At 37.6% G+C, this 24,573-nt stretch overlaps 1 protein-coding gene and 1 non-coding gene across 3 annotated transcripts in view; one reads left to right on the top strand and one right to left on the bottom strand.

Annotated features, from left to right (window-relative positions):
* IGF2BP3 (insulin-like growth factor 2 mRNA binding protein 3) overlaps positions 1 to 24,573 on the top strand; it is a 134,247-nt gene that overhangs the window by 20,699 nt on the left and 88,975 nt on the right. For both annotated transcript variants that reach the window (XM_008566530.1, XM_008566529.1), the window contains exon 3: positions 23,098 to 23,146. In XM_008566530.1, coding sequence (XP_008564752.1) covers positions 23,098 to 23,146 — 49 coding nt within the window. The remainder of the gene's footprint in view (positions 1 to 23,097; positions 23,147 to 24,573) is intronic.
* Positions 19,527 to 19,602, bottom strand: TRNAI-GAU. The gene has a single exon. It is a non-coding gene; the product is annotated as a tRNA-Ile (tRNA).

Raw genomic sequence — 24,573 nt, 5'->3', positions numbered from 1 at the left:
GGTAAGGGGATCTTAACCCTTGACTTGGTGTTGTCAGCACCACGCTCAGCCAGTGAGCGAACCGGCCATCCCTATGTGGGATCTGAACCCGTGGCCTTGGTGTTATCAGCACCGCACTCTCCCGAGTGAGCCACGGGCCGGCCCATGAATGCCATTTTTATTATACTAGTGTGTTTAGATTTTTCTTGTGTTTTTATGGCAGTGGTAGATATTTTTCAGGAACCAAACCCATACTCCCTTGAGAATTTCTTGTAAGGCTGGTGGTGTGGTAGTGAACTCCCGCAGTTTTTGTTTGTCTGAGAAATATACTATTTTCCCTTCATTTCGGAAGGATAGCCTTGCAGGGTAGAGTATTCTTGGCTGACAATCTCTGTCTTTTAGTATTTGGAATATATCATCCCATTCCTTTCTGGCTTTTAGGGTTTGTGATGAAAAGTCTGATGTTAGCCTGATAGAGGCTCCCTTATAGGTGATTTGGCACTTCTCTCTTGCAGCTCTTAATATTCTCTCTTTGTCTTTGAGTTTTGCCAATTTGACTGTAACATGTCTTGGAGAAGCCCTTTTTGTGTTGAATACATTTGGAGATCATTGAGCTTCCTGGATCTGAAGATTTGTGATTTTTCCTATATCTGGGAAGTTTTCTGCCACTATTTTGTTGAATATGTTTTCAATGCCATCTCCTTTTTCCTCCCCTTTTGGGATACTCATGACTCGGATATTTCAGCGCTTAAGGTTGTCTGATATCTCTCAGATTTTCTTCAATGCCTTTGATTCTTTTTTCTTTTTTTTGTCTGCTTGTGTTATTTCCACCAGCCCATCTTCAAGTTCAGAGGTTCTCTCTTCAACTTCGACAAGCCTGCTGGTTAAACTCTCCGTTGTGTTTTTTATTTTGCTGAATAACTTCTTCAGTTCGGCAAGTTCTGCTACATTTTTTTTTCAGGGCATTGATTTCCTTGTACATTTCCTCTCAGGTCCTGTATACTTTTCCTCGTTTCATCATGATGTCCGGCTGAGTTTTCTTGTATCTCATTCCGTTTCTTTAGAATTATCACTCGAAATTCCTTGTCAGTCATTTCAAGGGTTTCTTGTTCTGTAGGATCCTAGAGCTTGAGATTTATTATCTTTGGGTGGTGTACTTTCTTGATTTTTCATATTTCTTTTTTTTTTTTTTTGTCTTTTTTTTTTTCATGACCGGTAATGGGATCGCAACCCTCAGTGTCGCGCCCGCCGTACCGCGACTGGCAACGGGATCGCAACCCTCGGTGTCGCGCCCGTACCGCGACCGGCAACGGGATCGCAACCCTCGGTGTCACGCCCGCAACGCGCTCAACCAGTGAGCGGACCGGTCTCTATATGGGATCCGAACCCTCGGTGGGAGCACCGCCGCACTCCCAAGTGCTGCACTCTACCGAGTGCGCCACCGGGCCGGCCGGATTTTTCGTATTTCTGGTGTCTTTTCTTTGATGTTTATTCATTGTGGCAGGGGGTTTCACAGTTCACAGGTTTGACACTATTGCCTGACTGAGATGTTGCTGTGGTTGCCAATTTGGTATGGCTACCTCAGTGACCACTCAGTTGGCCACTAGTGCCTTGCGTTTGTGGTTACCTCGGGTCTTGGGCCTCTCCAGGGAGCCACCTCTCTGGTCCTCTTGGACTCTGCCAGGCTGCTGGGTGACAGGGCGGTACCACAGTGTGTCGCTCCTGCCGCTGCCGGTTCCCCCGCTGCTGCCACTGCCGTTGGCTCTGCTGCCGCTGCTTCCCCCTCTCCCGCCATTACCATTGGTTCCGCTTCCACCGCTGTTCCTGCTGCCGCCGCCGCCACCGGCTCTTCAAAGTTCCAGTTTCTGAGGAGTTTCTGAGACTGGGAAGTCCAAAGTCTATCTGGTGGTGGCGACAGTGGCCCAGGGGCAGTTTCTGAGCCTGGGAAGTTCAAAGTCCATCTGGTGGTTGTGACAGCTAACGAGGTGTCTCACATTGCAAGATGGTGGAAGCAGAGAGAGCAAGAGAGAGCTCAAATTATTTTTTTTAACAATAACTCCAGACAGCACTCCCTTTTCAAAGACTTCATTCATTCAGTCATTTGGAAATATTCTTTTTTTTTTTTTGGTCTTTTTCCGTGTCCGGCAACGGGATCGCAACCCTCGGTGTTGCCCCCGCGCCTCGCTCAGCCAGTGAGCGGGAACTGGTCTGTATGTGGGATCCGAACCCTCGGCGGGAGCACCACCGTGCTTCCCAAGCGGCGCACTAGCGCAGTGCGCCACCGGGCCAGCCCCTGGAAATATTCTTTGAGCATCCATTCTCTTCAAAGGAACTGGGAGATTAGGTCACAGCTGCCGGCAGGTGCATGAATTCCGCTGCCTCAACCAGGAGGGTTTTAAGAAGGGACAATTCTGATCAGATTTATCTTTGAAGGGAACTCTGGCTACTCCATTGAGAATAGACCATGGATGGGGTAGGGGGTGGGGAACGATATCAGGGAGACCAATTGAGAGACAGTTAAACTTATCTAGGTTAGATGTGCTGGCTGGGATCAGGGTTATGGTGGTATTGCTGGTGGTGAAGACGAGTAGTTAGAATCTTCTGTTTTGAAGATGAAGCCATTGGCAAGTAGGGAGAAGGGCTGGAGAGAAACCAAGGATACCTCAACAGTTTATGGTTCATGCTAGGATAGTGTTTCCACTAATTGGGATAAGATTTTGGGAGCAGCATGGTTGGGGGTCGGGAGGGATGGACATTGAGTTTGGCTGGGCCAGGTTCAGTTTGAGGTGCCTGTTAGATGTGTGGAGATAGCACAGTGAATAGACAGTAGATGGAGGAGGAGAGGTCAGAGGGAATGGTGGGAGGTAAGGGGAGCCACTGACCCAGACAGGTGCAGCTTTGGTGCAGTGGTGGTATTAAAACCCTGAATGGTGTGGATTTTCCAAAGAATGGATGGATGGAGGAGAAGTAGAGACTGAGCTTTCAAGGAGGCTTGCTGTAAAGACAGAAATAGGAAGGTAGTCAGAGAGGTAGTGGGATAATAGGAAAGGGCTTTAAAAAGCTTTATTTCAATTTACAGGGAAGTTGCAAAAACAGTACAGATTGAACATTTACCCCTCATCCAGTTTCCCCAGATGTGAAAGTTTGACTACTCTCTAATCTTTCTGGAACATTCGAGAGTAAGTTGCACTCATACTACCCTGTGAATATTTCAATATGTGTTGCCTAAAAACCAAGGACATTCTGCTGCATGACCATAGTACAATTATCAGATAGAGAAATCAACTTGATACAACAGTGTTTAATCTACCAGTGTTAGTCAGATTTGCTGGTTCTCTAATGTCCTTTTTTGATTACATATTTCATTTAGTTGTGGCGTTTCTAGTCCCTTTTAATCTGGGACAGTTCCTTAGTCTTCATTTGTCTTTTGTGACCTTCATGTTTTTTTTTGTTTTTTTCCTTTTTGTCTTTTTTCGTGACCAGTAACGGGATCGCAACCCTCGGTGTCGCGCCCATACCGCGACCGGCAATGGGATCGCAACCCTCGGTGTTGCACCCGCACCGCGCTCAACCAGTGAGCAGACCGGTCTCTATATGGGATCCGAACCCGCGGCAGGAGCGCCGCCGCGCTCCCAAGCACCGCACTCTACCGAGTGCGCCACCGGGCCGGTCCGACCTTCATGTTTTTAAGGAGTATAGCTAGCTATTCTGTAGAATGTCCCTCAACTCGGGTTGGTCTGATGTCTCTCATGGCTAGAATCAGGTTAGGTATTTTTGATTGAATACCTCAGAAGTGATGTTGTCTTCAGTGTACTTCGTCTGGAGGCACATGGTATTATATTGATTTTTGTTCTAGTGGTGGTGTACTTGGATCAATTGGTTAAGGTGCTATCTACCAGGCTTCTCCAGGGTGTTACTGTTTTTTCCCTTGCAATGAGAACTTTTGTGGAGAGATATTTTAAGACAGTGTAAAGATCCTGTTTCCATAAGACTTTTGCTAATTTTAGCATCTATTGATGATTCTTATCTGAAACCGTTATTACTGTAGTGGCTGCCAATTGGTGACTTTCCAATTCTGTTTATTTCTTCTGCATTTATTAGTTGAAATGTAACTCTAAGAGCTTTCATTCTCTATTTTATATGTTTATGTTAATATGGACTCATGGATTATTTAACAGATTATAACATGTTGCTATCATTATTTTGTTCAGACTTATCAGTGGGAGTTTTTAAGTATTTTAGCATGGTGATAGTACGCTGAAGGCAATGACTCAGCACAGGGGGGGAAGACGATTATGATAAGCTAATGTTCATAATTCTAGATGGAATCTTTACTTATGCTTCTTTTTTTTTTCCCCCCCTCGGCTGCTGGCTGGTACAGGGATCCAAACCCTTGACCTTGGTGTTGTAACACTTTGTTCTAACCAGCTGAGCTAACTGGCCAGCCCTTGTGCTTCATTTTAGGTAGCTGAAGTTTGCAGTGAGTTAAGTACTGCCAACTTCAGCTACCTAAATGCAATAAATCTAACATACTTGACTCTTTTGGGGGGATATCTTAAAACCAGTGAAAATCAGGTTGTCTTCATGTATATGATGCATTAATTCTTAAATTCAGATACTGTGTTCTGTACCTGAACACACATAATAATTATGGTGTATTGTGTCGTACTGACGATAATTGTTAATCATATGCAGGTTGTTTTTTCTATATCAGTCTAACTTTATTTTAGCTTATGGTCACGTGTTGTTCTCAGTCTTTTGCATTTTGATGCACTACTGATAAATTAACTGTGAAGCTGGTAAAGCATTATCATACATTTCTTTATTGTTCCTATTTATTCTTAGGTCTCTTGAATACTGAAACAAATCAAATGGAAACTTAAGCTATTTTCTTCAGTTATACCATATATAAAACCACCCCCTAGTTTTTTCTGTGGTAGTTAAAAAATTTGGAAGATTTTAGTAAGTGGTAAAATTTAAACCATAAAAATGGTTAACATCATCTTTTTTCCCCTTTCTCAAATGCAACCAGTGTGCAGTTTCTGCAGTTTCTTGTGTTCTTTTGGCAAAGATTTAATATGCATATATATATGTGTGTGTATATATATATATATATATATATTTGCATGTATGGATGTTTGCTTTTTAGAAAAAATATTAAGCTCTGCACCTTACTGTTTTGAAATTTTAAAGGCACTTTGGAAGGTGGGAGAAGGAAGAATTGTGGTGACATAGTATGTTCAATACTGTTAAAATACTGGATCTCGATTTAAGAGTACAATATATTTACCCATATGTGGGCTCATAATATATTATAATCTGTTTAAAGGTCTTGTTATTAATAGAATATTAATATCATCTCAGGTTTCATTATTAGTACGTGTTATAGGTTATTTTGATTCAGGAAACTCCAGCATGTGGTTTACCCGCATAATCAATTATGATGAAAAGAAGAAATGTGTTGTGCAACGTTGAACCAAAAGTAAAGAAAAAAATCCCCAAACCTCTCAAAACCTCAGAGCAGTCCTTTTTAAATAGCATATGCATAATACATTATATTAACTGGAACTTGTTCAGTGCTCCAAATTTAATTTTAATGGTTTTTTAATTTTTGTGTTTTTAGATTTCTTTTAAAAATCCTTTTTATTTTTGTTTTTCTTTTTCTAATAGTGCTCTTAAACTGCTTCTTTTGGGTGCTGAAACTGCTGTTTATTTGAAAAATTAGTATTTTTACAGAAACATCTTACTGAAATATTGATAACCAGAAAAATATTGAAATTTGACTTGTAAGCTTAAAGAGTTTATGATTTTAAAGGACATTCTTTTCAGTTTTCGAAGTGGTAGCAATATAGATATTTTCAATTCTTATGTGTTTTAATTCCAGGTGGAAGCCTAGAATGTTCAGTGCACATCAGTCTAATTCTGAATTTATGGACTTGTTTAATAGCTCCTAAATAAAATACGTAATTAAATGTAATTAAATATCTCAATGGAATTATAGCTAGTAATTCAATACTGCACAATATATCCAAGATGTAGCTATTGAACTTTAAACATTAAGTTTATTTTTAAAGTATCACCATATATACTGCTTAAATATGTAGATCTGATAGGTAAATTTTACTTTTGATCATGTTGGATTTGTGTATCAGTATAAATACTTAATTTTTCAAAACAAGCTTTAAATTTTGATAGTGTAATTAACTAAAAAAATTAAAATTTCACTAAACTGCTTTTAAATGGTTTCATTAAACATAAAGTTCTAGTCACCTGGTTTTATGCTAAATTTTAATTTGGTTTACATACTGCCACCCAAATCCTTGAATTTATCAAAGGACTAGATGGAAATTTTAGTAAAATAACGTCAATATACCTAAAACCAATACTTGAACTTTTCAGTTAAATTTGAAACACTACAACTTCTTAAAATCTGGAGATTGGTTTCAGCAAAGTCATTTCTTGTTATTCTAAAAATGAAGAAAACACAAAATGGAATATTGTTCTATATTACTGACCTTGAACAAAACTTAAGATGACATTGATCCATAGCCAACTGATAATGTATCTGTTTTAAGGGATTGCGTTTTAAAGTTATTGATATTTGCACTTTGACTTCTGTTGCTTATTTGCAGTTTCATTTTCTTTCAAATTATCTATTGAGCTCTGCCAATGACAGCCACAATGCCCAGATGCTAGGGAGACAGAAAAGCATTAAGTTAAATTTTGAATGAGAAATTAACATTATACAGTAATTTTATTCAATTCAAAAAGTAGATTTATGTGAATAATATGTGCAGTAACGTATTTTTAACCATTGTCACAGTTAACAGTAACTTTAAACATTTAAAAAAAAATTTTTTATAGTCAGTTGTGGTTGTAGGGGGAGACGGCAGTAATTTTAAATGCATAGCTGGACTGAGTATTTCAGATTGTCTGATTAGGTAATTTGCAATTTCTGGAGGAGGTTGGAGCTATTAAGGTTCTGTAAGTCTCTTTTAATCTTCAGAATTTTAAGATGTGTGTCTTATAAGTAAATTGGATCTGGTTAGTTGTTTTGATGCTGCTTGATCAGTCTCATAACTGTCACGACTCTGAATTTACAGGCTCATGAAAAAGTAGACCAAGAAACACATACAGTATTTTTCCTATTTTTGATTGTAGAATTCTGCAACTAATTTTCTTGGTATCCACTTTATATATTTAAAGCCTTTCCAAGTCCCCAAATACCTAAGGTTGTAAACGTAGGGGTAGATGACTATTTAAATGATGTCCAAGAGATAAAGCTATAGAGAAGGAATTTAGAATCCTAAAGGCTTGTAACCAATGTTATACTCTTAACTTTAAGATGTGTTCATGCTTTGTCAGGAGAACAGGCTTTAGTGTAAGTGTATGTGTATGATGCAGGAACTCTAAGGAAAAAAGTTAAAACTTTGACTTAGGTCCTTCTCCAGCCATAAGTAAAGCCTGTGTAAAAGTTAAAAATGACCTGATATGTGTACAGATGGCTGGTGGTCAGAGTGTACCGGAGTCCTTATGTGCTGCCCCCCGATGGACAGTATGTCCCGGTAGCTTACGTTTTGCACTTGTTTCTACAAGTCAGTCTTCAGGCACTTATTTTGAAGTGGTTGGAAATTTAACACGTTCTTAAAGCTTACACATTTCCAAAACACTTACTTCAATACTTTTACAAGGTGTTAAAGCCCAGCCCACTGAAGTTTAATGCCCTGTACAGATTGTTAATGACAGATTTAGTTTACGATGCTTTTTCTAATTGCAAAGCTTTCAAAAGAGAACATTTGGTGGGGAGGAAAGGGCCATTATAAACACTTGGTGTCTGTGTTATAGAGAAAGCCCAAGGGCAGGTAGATGTGCTCTAGGTACTCTTGAGAGTGAGTACTGTGCAAAGGTAAGAGCTGTCTATTCACACCTTTGCTGCTTGGTGCTGCTTCTGTCTTCTTTTCTTAGTTTATGTTAAACATTTTGGCCTATTACATCAATATCAGAAAGAAGATCAAGAGTTTCTTCCTTTGAGAGATTTGTATCCACTATGGGCTTGAGCTGTGTTAAAGTCATAAGAAGCGTGCTTTTGCATATAAACATGTTGATAATAAGCATGATATCACATCCTACATTGTCATGATGAAGGCACAGTTTTAACATTTGACTTTTTAAATTGAATTTGAATAATACGTAACATTTTCTAGCATCTAGGTCTTTTAAGTTTATTGAATAGATTTTACCATGATTGCTGCTACATGTTTATCTTTTCTCAGAATGGAATTTAATTGGAAGTGTGCCATGTAGTTTCTGAGGTTTTAAAGGAAAAAATAGCACGCCATACCTAGATTATTGTAAAACTCATCTAACTAAAAGACGAATGCCTATATTTTTAGGATGATCTTATCAGTCTAACAACTATGACAAGCATGTGGGGCCCTTGAAATAACTTCCCAGTAGAAGGGAACTTATTGAAACATCATCTACATGGATCTCTTACTGCCAGTTAGTGTGGTTATTTGTCTTAATCATATTTCATCTTAGCTGGTAGGTGAGGCTGGATGTTTGTTTGCTTTGAAATGATCTATTCTGTGTTGATGTGACCTACCTGAATCTCGTCTGTAAAATGTGGAGGTAAGTTAGATAATTTCTAGTTTTTCCTCCAGGAGGTTATGGTTATATTGTTATGATTATATTGGACAGTTTTCCTGAAGATCTGTGTAAGCGTTTTTTTCTTTCACAGAACCCAAATACGAGTAGTGGACATCTAAAATAGAGGTAAAAATAGCGTGAACATTGGAGTTATAAGTTGGAATTTGGTTTTTCATTTACTTTTTGACCTTGGTTAAAGTAATCCATTGAGGCTGTTTCTTTAATCTGTAAAGTGGAGTCCTGATGTTTACCTCCTTCTTTTGGTATAAGGGTAAGATGAAAATGTGTTTCAAGTGTCTGACAGTTTTACCCATTAGGAGTCACTGAATAAATTGTATCTGTTACTATTTTCATTCTCAATATCAATCAAATTTTTAAATTTATTGTTAAATTGTAGTTGTGGCAGAAATAATCTGGAGATGATCAATCTTCTTCGGTATTGCTGACTTTAGACCTGCTAGCTAGAGGATGCAACTTTTCATCTACAGCATCTCTTTTGTTTATCAAAATTGGCATAAATGTGAATTGTGCAGAATTGCTGTACTAATGTAACAAGGGATTTTGTTTGAGTAAAGAGTACAGGTAATTTCATTAATACATATGCATTGTTATATAATGAGATTTTTTTGTTTGTTTTTGAGACCGGCCACACCGCGCTCAGCCAGTGAGCGCACTGGCCATCCCTATATAGGATCCGAACCCGCGGCGGGAGCGCTGCTGCGCTCCCAGCGCCGCACTCTCCCGAGTGCACCACGGGCTCGGCCCTAGAATGAGATTTTTGTGAATATCTTATATTTGAAGTTATTGTGGCGAAATGAATCTAAATTACTGTCCGTAGGCACCTATATAGGATCCGAACCCTCGGCGGGAGCGCTGCTGCGCTCCCAGCGCCGCACTCTCCCGAGTGCACCACGGGCTCGGCCCTAGAATGAGATTTTTGTGAATATCTTATATTTGAAGTTATTGTGGCGAAATGAATCTAAATTACTGTCCGTAGGCAAGGGAAGGAGACCGAGTATTGTCTAGTGCAAAAGTCTTGGGAGCTTCTAGTTTTTCTAAAGTATGGGAAATGCTAATGTGATCACAGGTTACGTAAGTGAAAAGTACTTAAGACTTCTTCACTATCAGTCATGTAAACTTAAATCATATTTTTCTTCTAAAACTTTCCTCTCCATGGTGCTAACAAGCCCAGAGTTTGATTTTAATGGAATTTACCATTTGTGAAGGTAGTAACTTTGTGAAGGTAGTGACTTCTAGATTAGAGAGCAGAAAGAAAAAGGTGGAAATTTCAAAAGTACTGTGGTAGAAAAAAAACCAGTAGTACATCCTCCTATACCAATCACCTCGCTTCAAGAATCACTGACTGATGACCAGCCACGTCTCATCTCTATGCCTGAATGCCACACATCCCCATTTATTTCAAAACAAATTTAAGACTGCAAACATATTACATCCCTAGCCCGTAGTGTGTATCTCTAAAAGATAAGGACTTTAAAAAAAACAAACAATATTATTACATATTAAAAACTTTAGTACTATTTCATTGATATCAAATATTGCAGCTTTTCCTGGTTGTCTAGTTGTTTTTTGTTTTTACAGTTTATTTGAATTGGAATTTCAATAAGTTCCATACATTGTGACTGGATGATATGTCTTAAGTTTGTTTTTCTGAATGTCTAGGTTCCCCGTCTTTTTAAAACAAAACAAAACAAAACAACCTGGTATTACAATTACACGGAAGGAATAAATTTTGGTGTTCTGTTGCACAGTAGGGTGACTATGGTTAATAGTAAAGTATAATATATTACAAAGTAGCTAGAAGAGAGGCTTTTGAGTGTTCTCACCACAGAGATGGTAAGTCCTTGAGGTGATGGATATTCTAACTACTCTGATTGGATCAGATACAACATAGAGACAGTACTTCAAAAAGTTCGTGGAAAATGGAATTAAGTTAGGAATCTTTCCATGAACTTTTTGATGGCCCCTTTTATATGTATCAAAGCATCAAATTGTACACCATATGTTAGTTATAATTAGAATGTGTCAAATTAAGAAAATAATTTTGAGTTAGCTCAGTTGGTTAGGGCCTGGTCTTGTAACACTAAGGTCAAGGATTCAGATCCCCCTGCAGGCCAGCTGCCAAAAAATAAAAAATTAATTAATTTAAAATAAGTTTATCTTTTTTTTTTTTTTCTAAAGATGACCGGTAAGGGGATCTTAACCCTTGACTTGGTGTTGTCAGCACCACGCTCACCCAGAGAGCGAACCGGCCATCCCTATGTGGGATCCGAACCCAGGGCCTTGGTGTTATCAGCACCGCACTCTCCCGAGTGAGCCACGGGCCGGCCCAAAAGAAATAAGTTTAATGAAAAGAAAAAACTTAGGTTTTTGTGTTGGAGGGTTCCCCAGGGTCTGCATTTTGCTGACAGTATTTTTGTGGTGTCTTTTAACGTGTTTCTCTGTTTTCACAGGACATGATAGGTCTAGACACTTGATCATTTTCAAGATTTTTTTTTTTAATTGGCAAGCATGTCATAGGTGAGAAATGGGGAAAATTATAGTGTGTTGGCCAAGGTTTTATTTGTTTAGGGGAGTAACAGAATAATATGGGTGAGTTCAAGTTTGGAAAACTGATGTACGTTGGGAAGCATTTTAGTGACAGTTTTTAAAATCTGTTCTTCCTTAGGTAGGCTAAACATACCTGTTTTATCTCACTAAAACGTAAGATCTTATTAAGCAGGAAAAAGTTGCTGCTGTCAGAGACTGGTAAGGTAGCATTGCATTTTATAATATATTTTCTGCTGGAAGAAGTTATTTGCAAAATTTAGTGAGATTGTACATACATTGGAAGAGAAGAAAGGGTTGAGTTGCCTAGGAATGAGTAATGTCAGGCAGAGATATTTGGATCAGACTTGTCTGCCTTCTTTGTTTTCTTGATGCATAAGCATTCTTCAGTTGCATGAAACTGAGATTTTCATACTGATTTTCTTGCGAGCAGTAACAATTGTTTATTTGCCTGATTATACAGAACATGAAAATTGGAAATATAAATCATGTGGGCTGTATAATCTTCTTGGAAACATTCTGCAAATTCTCAGGTAGTGAGATTATTGTAGTTTGTAACATTAATGGGAAGGTGGTGTAATTTGATAATGATCAATTTGCAACTTTCCCGCTTAGAAAAATCTGAGTATCTGCCTTGGATAAGGACCACATGCATGTAGCAGTATTATGAAATCAAAAGTGTTAATGAGGGCCGGCCCGGTGGCGCACTGGGTAGTGCGCCGCTTGGGAAGCGCGGTGGCGCTCCCGCCCGAGGGTTCGGATCCCACATACGGACCGGCTCCCGCTCACTGGCTGAGCGAGGCACGGGAGCAACGCCGAGGTTTGCAATCCCGTTGCCGGTCCCTGGTCCGGTACGGGGGCAACACTGAGGGTTGCAATCCGTTGCCGGACACGGAAAAAGACAAAAGACAAAAAAAAAAAAAAAAAAAAAAAGTGTTAATGGACACATACCCCCCCCCCATTCAAAATATAGCAGCTTTAAAAGTTTAGTAATCTTAAAACGCTACTCTTGCAGGTACAGTTCACTTAGTATGGTGACTCTTATGTGGGAAATAAGCATTCCATATAAAACTTTGTGTCCTTCAGATTTCCTTGACAAACAGAAATAAAATTTAATTAATTGGTTTTGCCTTTGAGTGTCAAGTATACAAAGTTTTAGATCAGCTCTGTCCAATTTAAATACGTGAGATATAATTTTCACTTTCTAGTAGCCACCTTAAGAAGTAAAAAGAGACAGGTGAAATTAATTTTAATATTTTATACAACCTGATATATTTAAAATACTAATCTTTTAACATGTAACCAGTATAATAAATTGAGAAATTTTGCATTTTTTTGTATTATGTCTTTAAAATCCGTTACATATTTTACATCTTCAGAACAATTTGGACTAGCCACATTTCAAGTGCTTAGTAAGCCACATGTAGTGGTGGCTTCTGTATTGGACGGAGCAATTTAAGATGTGTAGTGTTTAAAATCACATTGAAAAATATGTTTAGTCTTGCTGGAAAAAATGTAATGGTATTTATAAAATTAGTTTTTGCTGTGGAAAAATATGGGCATGATTAATTTTCAATGTGACTCAAGCATATTAGAGGTTTTGTATCCAAATCTTATTCCCTTGTTACCTCCCTAATTTTCAAGGAAGATATGTGTAATTTACTGCATGTGCTAATGTTAGATTTTTGGAAGAGCTACACTTGAGTCACGCAGGCAATGAGGCTTTTATTTAAATAGTAACTCTCTGGTGTTCAACTGCATGTGTTTCCGTGGTTGGTTGAAATACCGGTGGTGACTTTTTATTTAAAGGCACATTTACTAGGTTAAAATCTCAGTATAAAGACTGTAGAAATCTTTGGTTATTTAGGTATCAAGGATCAATTTGTGCCCTATTAATTCAACTATTATTTTTGGAAGTGTTTTTGTCTTTCCCATCTTGCACGTGTCCTGAGGAAGTATAAGAATTTTGACTATATTCCTGTCTTGAAGAGACATTTAGTGTCCTAAAAAACGAGGCATGGCAATGTATAAAATGCAAGCATTAGTAATAATAGCAGCACATTGAAGAACATTTAGCCTTTCTTGTACTCTACCAGCCCATACCCCTGGCTTCAGTCAAGTTTCCATCCACATGCTTATGGCTGTCAGGCTCTTGTTCTACATAGATGAAGGTGATAAGATGTACAACTTTAAAAGATAAATATACCTATGTTTAGTTAAGGGGAACTGAAACATGGATATTGTTCCTCTGGAGATCTGGGAGTTTAGGATGATGGAAGAATCATCTTAGATTCTCATTTAGAACTATGATGTTAAGACTTTGTTCCTTTACTCATTGTTTAAGCAGTGTTGAATAATTGCCTGTTGTGAGCCAGGCAATGTGTGAACCACTAGAGTGTACAACAGTGAATAACATAGAAATAATTTTGTCCTCATGGGACTTGTCCTGTTAACTAGACCGCAGTGGCCACCAAATGCACGTGAGTGTGTGTGTGTGTGTGCGTGCACAGACTCATTAGCCTGCCCTTACCCCCAGAGATTCTGATTTAGGAAGTCTGTGTTGGGGCCCTGAAATCTTCATTTTAAGCAGTCTCTCCTGGTGATTCTAATGTAGGTGGTCAGGCTGGCTGGTTAGCTCAGTTGGTGAGAGAGCAGCCTTATAACACCAAGGTCAAGGGGTTCGGGTCCCCTTACTGGCCAGCTGCCAAAAAAAAATTATAATGTAGGTGGTCCTTAGACAACACTCAGAGTGACATCTCTTTACCTTTATAGTTGAGGAGACCTAATCTTTTTTTACCCTTTCTATCCAGTATTCAGTTCCCTAGACTCTGGCATTGCCTTTAACTTTTGCAGTAGATATGCTTTTCTCTAAAGTACCTCTGACTCTGTCAATCCAATAGATGTGATTTAATCTTTCACAGGGATTTTTTTTTCTTTTTTGGGGGGGGGCAGCTGTCTGGTAAGGGGATCCAAGCCGTTGACCTTGGTGTTATAACACTACACCCTAACCAACAGACCTGACCTAATGGACCTGCCCCACAGGGTTCATAATCTGGGGTCTACCTGTTTTACACCTAAGTCTCAGCGTTAATTCCTTCTTCCGTTTTTACTGACACTCTTTAAAGACTGACAAAATGTCTGATTTCTTCTGCTAGGTTGTAAAATCCTGGGCGAGGGTGGATGTGAGGGAGAACTGATGTTACAGAGTTTGTTAGAACTGTTGGAATCTATAACTGGTTTTCTCTTGGTTCATTCTAATGTTATACTACAGGCTGGAAATAATAGCTTACTTTTCCCTTAATAATTAGTAAAGTTTTATTTTATAAAACAAAAGCTGAAAGAAATTGAAAACTGCCCATGATTCTACTAGCCACAGCTTATTTTGGTTAATATTTTGGTGCTATATCTCTTATCCTTATTTCTGTTAATGTACATACACACTTTTTTTTCTTTCTTGGGGTTATTTTTATTGTGGTAAAACACTTATTTGTAAATGAGATCATATTTCATGTTCTGTTTTTGTAATGTGCTTTTTTCAGTGAACAATGTCATGAACATATCTCATTAGATATTCTTTCACATTTATTATGTCTCCATGAGCTTTTGTTCTGTATATTGTAATTTATTTGGTAAATCCCTTTTACCTGGACCTCTAGATTCTTCCTAGTTTTATTTAACTTACAGCTAAGCCTTTGAGCCTGTTACCACTTTACCTAAGGAAATAATGTAAGAAAGAATCCTTGAGTTAGAGCCTGTACCTCTTGTGAGGGGATTTCATAAGACACTTACCCAAAGTTATGCCAGTTGACACTTATGACCAGAAATGTAAGTTTGATAATTTCCCCAGATATTTACCTACCTAGAATATTGGAATTTTTTAAAAATTGAGGTTGACCTTTTGAAGAGCTAGTTCTTCACTGTATAAAACAAGAAAGGATAGGTGCAATTATAATACAGCAATATTGAACTTTGCAAGGCTGAACAAATTCCTCTTTAGGCATAGACTGAGTTAGGAACGGCTGGAATGAAAATTTATAGCCAGTGCAGAGTGCCACCAAGTGGCAGGTTGGAGAGACCACACTATGCTGCTCTCAGTCCACATGGTTTTGCATTTTATTTGGAAATGACTGGTTCAAATGTGTCCCAGTTCTTTGCATAAGAAAATAATGCAAAGAGGAATGTGTTACAAGTTAGACTTGGCTTTCGCTTTTCATCTTCAGTTGGTGTTAGCAGCGTTAAATCACAGTCTAAGCCTGGTATTAGGAATATAAATTAGGAATGCAGTGATTCTGCTTGATTTGTATAGGTGTTGGTAGAAAGGGGCAAGACAGTATTTTGAGAAAAATATGATTAAAAAAAGTACATTCAGGACTTGCAGGTAGTTTGGATGGAAGGTTGCAAGTCTTAACATATTTTTGTGTCTTGCATTAGGACTTAGCACAAAATGATTAGCTTCACAGGTACCTAAAATGCCTGCATGCCTGTATATATAATCTTCACAATATCTTGAGGCAGCTGAATAATCAACTACAATCTTGAGCCTTCCTTTCTTCCTCCCTCCTTGGTATTATTATATAACCATGTCTATTTAATGTACATACTGCAACTAAGTATTGAAATTATGATTGTATGGTTTAAAGCTAAGAAGTAAAGTAAAAGTTTTGCTTCGGATTAGCATCTTTTTACCTTTTGAATTTATCATGTAATCTGTACTTTTTTTCTGAAGTTATTTGACATGGTTATGCTATTGGTGGGATTATAAGTGAAATCACTAAGACTGAATATAGTGTGATTAAGAGGATAGACTCTAAGGGTTTCTAAGGGTTTGGATCCCCATACTGGCCAGCCACCCGTTTCCCCTCATCCCCAAAAGGATAGATTCTAAAGCCAGAATGCTCAGAGATGGATTCTGACCCTGCCACACACAAGCTGTGTGTACTTAGACAAATTAAACTACATCTTCATTTGTTTTCCAATCTATAAAATGCTAATTGTGAGGGTTAAATGAGATGATAAAACATAAGGCACTTTTAAGTTTAAATCCTTTTTTCTATCGTCAAGTTTTTCAGTGGAAGTAAAGATGCAAACATTAAAGACTTTCTGCAAGAAACTAGTAATCTAAAGTTTGAATTGGAAATAATCAGTCTGAATGCATGGTTTCTCTTCCAAACAAAATATATTTCTAGCTCTGGCCTGGAAGTAATGACCCATCTAATGACAATGAACACCCCTTTTGACCAGATTGTAGTCTCTCTGTACTATTTCTGACTGAAAGGAACCAGCACTTCATGTGGATAAGACTGACTGGAGATGGGGGCAGAAATAATACAGGTTGAACCTGGAATATCATGTCATAACAGAAAGCAAAGAGCTCTCAAAGATTGCTGGAGTTGCTCTAGCTCTTGCCATCATTGCCAGGTGATATTGTGCATTGCCACGGTACTCTGTAGAAAGCTCCCACCCAGAAGAATGCCTTTGTCAGATGCGCCCCCTGGACTGTGGACTTCCCAGCCTCGAAAACTGAAAGCCTCAGTCTCTCATTTGGAGAAATTCCCTGTCTCAAAAATTACCTTTTCCTCTAGAAGCTTCTCTCCCTCAAATGACATTTGGGTATAATGCCTGGGGAGCCTGATGTGCGTTCAGAACTGACTGTAGGAAGAAAAGGGGAAATAAGAAAAGATGAACACATTTGCAGGAGTGCATGATGGTGGCTGGTTCCATGGTGGAAATGTGATTTCATCTGGAATATACATTGAAAATGAGGAATGTTCACCCAGCAGACTTAAATGACAAATCAGGGCTACTCCTGTAACTGATGGCAGTCCCTGGACTAAAATTCAGGCCTCTGGTCTTCCCACTAACATACGTTTATCTTGTTGCAGAATTACTGTCCAGTAGTGCTGAAGATAGTTCTGTTGTGGCATTCCTTTGGAATTTCATCTGAAATATATGGACATCAAAGCCAGTTTGGAATCGTAGGAACAATTTTCAGTTTATTCAGTGACTGAATCCTGTGTCAAGGGGCTTCAGTCATTTCATCTAAATTTAGCTTATCTGGATGTACTTGAACTAGACCAGTGGTCACTTCTTCTCAAACCAAACTCTGACAACATGAACATTACTGATACCTGCATTTTTATGAGAATAAAATGTTTCAAAAATAAAGATTCAAACCTGGGGGAAAAAATTACTGAGAGTCAGGCCAAAAGATGCAGGAGCCAATATGAAGAGGCCATTTCACTGGCCAAAGATGGGACAATATGAGCATCCAAAGAGACTGATACAAAATATTTACGAATCCGTGGATTCATAATGAGACTGAAAAAAACTGAAATATTTGGTTATCTTTGGACAGTGCCAGAGCCCTAAGTCATTATTCTGAAAAGTTCAAAATAATATTTTGGACTCCTCTTAAAGCAGAGATGGAGTCAAGGATTTGTATAAAGCTAGTTTATTTTGCTTATTTCAAGAATCAGGAGTGAAAGAATGGGGAGTGTGAAATGGAGTATTAGGAAAAACCAATAAAGGGCACTTTATTGAGTTTGCTATAGAGAAATATGGAACCTTAGAGAAATGTACAGAATGTCTCCCAGATTTATCCATCTGAAAGACTGGGGCATTTATTTTCTGTCTCCCCCGACCCTCCATAAATGGCAGATTGTTCTTAAAGCTTTCATCTCTCCAGTATTTCTGGGCTGTTCCTGTGCTCTTAAGGTTTTTGGAGAAAGCCCCTAGGTAAAAAGCAGATGTATAATGTGTGTGCTTAAAGGTGAAAAGAGGTGGGCGCGGGATTGTCTACCACAACTGTGGATGAAATCATAGGTGATGTGATAAAAGGCACAAAACCATTGGATGCAGAAAGGAAAGTATTTTTCTGCCTCTACTCTATTTGCTATGCTTCAGAGTATTCAGATATTTGAGGGACAGTTCTTTATGGAAGAACTCCAGCTAAAGAACACAGAACACATGATAGTCTGAGAAAGTCATGGTTTTTAAGCGTGAATGAAATAATGGATTAGGCAGTGATCACTAGCGGTTGCTAACATCATAGGAAGACAACTAGACATAACATATCTCCTGATGGAAGTAGAGAACATTTTCTGTGAAATATTGCTGTTTCTCCCCAAACAAGCAACAACAACAAACAAATTAAGCCTTTAGATCCTTTAGATCTAACTGCCGCTTTATAGGGGACAGAAGAACATATTAAGCACCACCACAGAGGGTTAATTGGCAAAATCCAGGCAGTGAGAAGCTATAGAACAAATGATGGGGTTTTAGGGTTTTTTTTCCCCCAAATAAGTTGTAAGGAAAAAGGGAAACGTAGATTATGAGGCTAGAGTAATAATCAACCAAACACAATGTATGGATCTTATGTGGATACTGATTCAAACAAACGAGTTGTTAAAAATTTTTAATGAGGAAAATTTGAGCACTGACTAGATATTTAGTACAGGTGTTAAGTTTTGTTCATTTTTTAAGGACTTCTAACAGTAATTTTGTCTGCTTAAAAAAAGTCATTTTTAAGAGATATTGACATTTATAAATAAAAGCATGAGAATAAATTGAGGGTGACAATTACATTCTGAGGGAAGTTGGGGAGAAACATCCAGGTAGCATCAGTTATCTTGTTCTAATTGTTTGAGGTGGCTTTATATGTTTTATGCTGTATAATATGAAAATATTACACATTATATAGCAAATTCAATATAGTAAACAGTTATTAAAATGATGCAAAGGGAATGCAATGGGCAAAATCCAGAATGAAAAATTGTACAGAATTTATGACCTGGGACCAACAAGTAAATGGCAAGAAAGCAGAGTGAGGGGAAACTCTTGCATTAAATAGACTAAAGAGACGTATCAGTTCTTTGCATGTGTGCATCTTCTTGGGATCTTGATGTGAGCAAATCAACTGTAAAAAGATAATTAGGCAATTCAGAATAAATGTGTTATGGTTATATTGAAATTTAAAAAGGTCCTTATCTTTCACAGTTGTTTACTGTTGTACTTCACTGTGGCATGCTATGTAAAGTGGGACTTGTTGGTACAGGTGTGGGTATAGAATAAATAAGATCAGGTGGTCATATGTGATCACTGAAGCTAGTGATGGTTATATGGAGTTTCTCTAATTTGGTGTCAACTTGAAAATTTCTATAAAATCAACTTAAATCTGTTATATCAGTTACTAAGGATCTTGAAATTTGGAGTCTACACGAGCCTCTGCATGGGCTCTTTATTCTGTAATTAAACCTGCTTTTAATAAATATTGAATATTACGGGTAACTAATATTATAAGAACAGTAGGCTTTTTTTTTCTTTTCCTATACGGCTGGCTGGTACAGGGATTGAACCTTGGACCTTGGTGTTATCAGCCCCATGCTCTCTAACCAACTGAGCTAACCAGCCAGCCCCATAGTAGTCATTTTTTAAAAGCTTTATATATGTTAGTCTGAGAACTTAAACTTTACCCCATTTTTTCATTTGAGAAGAAAACCCTTAAATTCTAAATGATTAATTTGTAAATAGATTGACTTTATTTTAAATAACATGAGGGCTTAAATCAGCATTTTTCTGGTTTTCATTCTCAAACCTAAGTATGACAGTTTTTCACTTCCTTAAATGTTAGTGATTTCTGGATGGTGGATCTGTGAGTCTTGTGTTTTTCTTCCTCTTCTGTATGTTTTAACAAATTTTAATTTAACTATCAGTTGAATGCTTATCAAGTGCTAAGCACTGTTCTAGGCTCTGAATGCAACAACGAACAAGATAGCCTAATTAGTCCCTGTTATGGAGAGTGCGTCCTATTTATTACTACTTCTGTGTGTTTTAGGAAGAGATGAAACAATAATTTATGTGCTGATAGTTAAATTGAACTTTAATGATTTTCTTATTAATATGATAGGAACAATCTGTTGAAATGTCAGTATCGATTTTCTTGACTCTTACGTTATATTTAGTTTTGATTCTGAATACTTAATTTTCAAAGTTCAGATTAGAGATGACCAAAGAAGCAGATGATAGTGTTTTAATTGTGTGCAGCCAAATTGGTAAGTACAGCTGAGTGCGGTAGATTTTCTCAAGTTCTTTCCATGTCCGAAGTTTGTGTTTCTGTGTTGGATGATTACAATTCATGTCTTTAGTTGTTTCCTTTTAATGCTAAGCCTTTTGGCTCTTGTACTGATGAGAGGTAGAGCACAGGGTTGGGAGCCAGATATAAAACTGTGCAGAGTTTAAGATTAGTTACTGAGTAAATGGGAAAGAACAATTCTAGATGTCAAAATACTAACTGTATGAAAATAATTCTGATGTTTGTCCAACATGAAACTTGAGAGAATCAAATAACGGAACACGAGACAGCCACTTAAGGAAAATAATTATTCTGGAGTAACTTCCAATAAGTAAATGGGTGATGATGTACATTTTGAAGAATGGGTAGAAAATCCTTGGGAAAACATGGCTAATGGATTATTTTTAATGTACAAAAGATAGTATACTATTTAAAGAATTTCTTGGGAGCTCTGTGAAGTGGATATTTTTGTAATATGGATAATTTCCTGCTAATTGACCTGAACTTTGTGTATATCTTTACATGTGAACTTTTAGGAAAAATTTTCAGTAATACATACACCCCCCAAAAATGAGTTCAGTGGGGATGAATACTTAGTTTCTTAACACTGTGCTGCCAGTCCTTACTGTGTCAGATGCTTGATTGAAGCAGATTAGTACTGGCATGTGTGTAGCAAATCTTAACCTCTGGTAACTCAGGGTAAATATTTACACAGTGTGAGCAACTTTTCTATTAGCTGAAGCAATACATAGCAGTTCTGAAATCTATGTATTAGAAATTTTATTAGGGTGTAGTTTTTAGCCTTTTATAGAAAATATAAAACATAAGTGCAGAGAGGTAGTTTTAACAATTATCAGCACATGATATTTTGAAACAAATCCCAAACTAGCATTTTATCTGTAAAAGTAGGTGGTATTTGAAATTTTTGTTCTTAAATTGACATTCTCTCTTACCATCTCTTTGGTATATTGTCCCCTGATGATTGTGCTTTGTTTTACTCCGTCATAAAAATAATGCTAAAGTTTTCCTCGTCTCTATTTTGTGATTGTAGACAAGGTGTGTGGTTAGTCTACATTTTCTTTGGAGTTCTCAAATAGACAGGTGGCAGCTGTGGCATGTATTTGTTCTCATGCTTTTGAGGGGAGGAAAGAGGCAAAGGACTAGGTTATGAATGTGGTGTTTTGCTGTGGGACTTAGAAGTCATGGATTATTTGATCTGGAAAGGGAAGTTCACTGTAGTTCCTAATTTTAGAAGTTAAGCGATTTAATTATTTCAATTAACTAAGCTCAATTGCTGTTTTTTTAATTTTATTTTTAACAGGTAGTTGACTATAAATTCCCTTTCCTTCTTAGGGGTCGTTGGTATTGGTATCTATAGTACACTCTCACGTAACTAATGTACAGTTCCACTCTCTCTCTCCCTCCCTCCCTCTCTTGTGTGTGTGTGTGTGGGGGGGTATATGTGGGCATTTAAATTAAGGTGGAGTTACTTAACATTTTCTGTACCATGTACTCCTCTGGCAGTCTGGAATCTATGGACCTCTTCTTAGGATGTTTTTAAATGCATAAAATATACAGAATTATAAAGGAAACCAATTATTTTGGTTTTGTTTTATTTATTTATTTTTTCATTTTTTATTAGCATATTCATTATTACAAATCATACTTATTCTTTATGCCCCTTATCCAATCTTTTCCCCTCCCCCGCCATAACCATTTGTCCTCTCCATCTGATAGATTAACTGTTCCTCTGTTGGTTTGTTGCTTAGATGGTCTGTCCAGTACCAAGACACGTGTGATCAAGTCCTCTCCTATTATCATAAATCAGGTGCTTCTTCTATTACTCTAGAGTGTGCTTTGTGGAGAGAGAGGACCTCTTTTTTTTTTGGTCTCCACTGGTGCCTCTCCTTGTGTTAGTGCAGTTGAGAGTCTGGCGTGCCATCTGCACAGTAGCTGTGACTGCTGCTATAGAGACTTAAATGCTTTTGTGGCAGCCATGGCAATTGCGGTAGCTATGGTGGGCTACCTGCGTGGAAATGGTGTTTTTGGTGTGCTCTTTACCTGGTTTGGCTGGGTTAGGCTTTCCCTGGCTCTATGCCTCAGGACCCTGGCTGGGCTTGCCTAGTCACAACTGGGTTCGGCTTCCCTGAAAACAATTATTTTAAAATATAGTTATCAAAATGTTAAAACTCAGTAATGTGTGCTTCTTAATAAGTAACAATTCTAGCAGCACATCTAAATTTCATAGTAATGAGTGTAGGCGATAGAGATCGGCAGCAACTTATTGTGGTATGAAAATATCTGATTTATATTGATGTCAAAATTACAAGTACTTCAATTCTGTGGTTTATTGCCAACATTCATAATTGAAGAAAGTGTTAAATATCAGGAGATAGTGAAAATTAAATACATGATTAACACCACCCCCCACTTCCACCCCATCCGAGTTCCCTGAATTCCACTTATGGACCCCTTGGTTGTGATCTCAAAGTAAGAACAGCTGGACTAAGGCTTTTTTTGTGTCCTGGGATGCTAAATGGTTTGAACTTGGATTATTGTCATTAGAAGAAATGTTTCTCAAACATTATATCTGCTGGTTTTAGTGGCTTTTAAAAAACATCATAACAATCCAACAATGCTGGGACTCCAAGTGATCTCAATATGCATCTTGTAACTAGCTTTGCTTTTTCTTTCTTGGACTGCATTTTCTTATTATATATTGGTTTGTAGTTAAATTAATATTTTAAGTAGTTTCTAAACTTCCATGTTGGCTATTAATGTCTTCTTGCTTTTATGGTTTTTTTCCTTAAAAAAAACTTTTAATTCTTCTGCAGGATTCGGAAACTTCAGATACGAAATATCCCGCCTCACTTACAGTGGGAGGTAAGAATTTCTATATTGAAAATTAAGATCTAAGTATCCAAGCCTGTTGCTGTTTTTCAAAGATTTTTCTTGTCCCTCAACTCTTGGGTGTGCTAGAACACAAAATCCTTCTTTCTTATGGCCTGTGTCTTCATGTGTGTTTTTCTTTGTAAGATCTGTTTTTTGAGATATATATTTTTAAAAAGTTGAAATGGATTCTTGGGTAACTGGATAATCTTTCTTATTTAGTCACATTTGGACAGGATCTTGTTGATTTGAGTTCTTTCTGAGGAGTTTGCCAGTTGTATTTAAATATGAAGTTTCCTTCTAGGCAAATTTTTAAAAAGATAAATACCTGCTCTTTATGCTTTATTTTAAAATGTTATTCTGCTTCCTTTTGCTCAGATGGTGGCACTGTAGTGATTGTGTATAAACACAAACTAGTTAGCACAATTGAATAGCCTGTGTCAGCAATTTCAAAGCAAAACAACCATGTCATGGTGAGAATCTGAGATACCAGTAGTTGAGATAAAAGAAATGTCTGTTGACTCTTCCAGATGATGAAACCTGAAGGTTCTTAAAACCTACCATGAAGAAAGTGGTATGGAGAAACTGCTCAACTTCCATGTATTTCTGATATACATATCAAGAGTAGCTTTGTGTGTTTCAGATTAGTCTTCTAAAATGACATTTGATGAGTCACTAAACTAGAATCCTCATCAAAATGCAAAGTATGGTTAAAAGTTTGCTTTGGTGGTAAGTTAAAGGAAGTTGGTCTGAAATCTGATTTTCTATGGTCCCTCTGTTGATAACAAATGATTTGTGCCCAGAATATTTCTACACAGCATTTATCTTCAGAACAGTATCACCAAGTTTGATCTTTGCAGGAAGTGGTTGATTCTTTGGTATATGCTAAATATATTTCAAGTTACATAATGTTTTAAAAATATACTTTCTAGATGGAAACAGGGATTTAAGATTATACTTTATGCGCTTTCCTGTTTTAGATTAACATTTGTTGGCGGCTCGCAGGTACAGGGATCTGAACCCTTGATGTTGGTGTTATCACCTCACTCTAACCAACTGAGCTAACTGGCCAGCCCTAGGTTAACATTTGTTTAGGGAACTCAGAAGCTTGGGGAGTGGGTCACCAAATCAAGTGTTGTGGTATCAAGCATGCTAGTTTGATCCCCTTATTTTAAAGTGGGCTGTAACACATGATTTTAAATATGATTTAATAAAATTTTCTGTTCAGGAACTGTCCAGTATAGTGTACTTTCCTATGAAATAGTCAAATGGTAGCAGCTAATTTTAAGCAAGTGGATTATTAGAGTACTAGCATATCTGCTATAGACTAGTGACAGTTTTGTTTTTAATTCATTCATAATATCTCCTCAAGTTTAGATTGTGGTAGATTCTCAAGATTTTAGTCCATTGCATTTTGGTGA

The sequence above is a fragment of the Galeopterus variegatus genome, unplaced genomic scaffold (assembly GCF_000696425.1).
Source record: "Galeopterus variegatus unplaced genomic scaffold, G_variegatus-3.0.2 Scaffold251, whole genome shotgun sequence".
Classification (NCBI taxonomy): domain Eukaryota; kingdom Metazoa; phylum Chordata; class Mammalia; order Dermoptera; family Cynocephalidae; genus Galeopterus; species Galeopterus variegatus.
The sequence above is the reverse complement of the archived record's forward strand: the minus strand, read 5'-3'. Positions and strand labels throughout refer to the sequence as shown.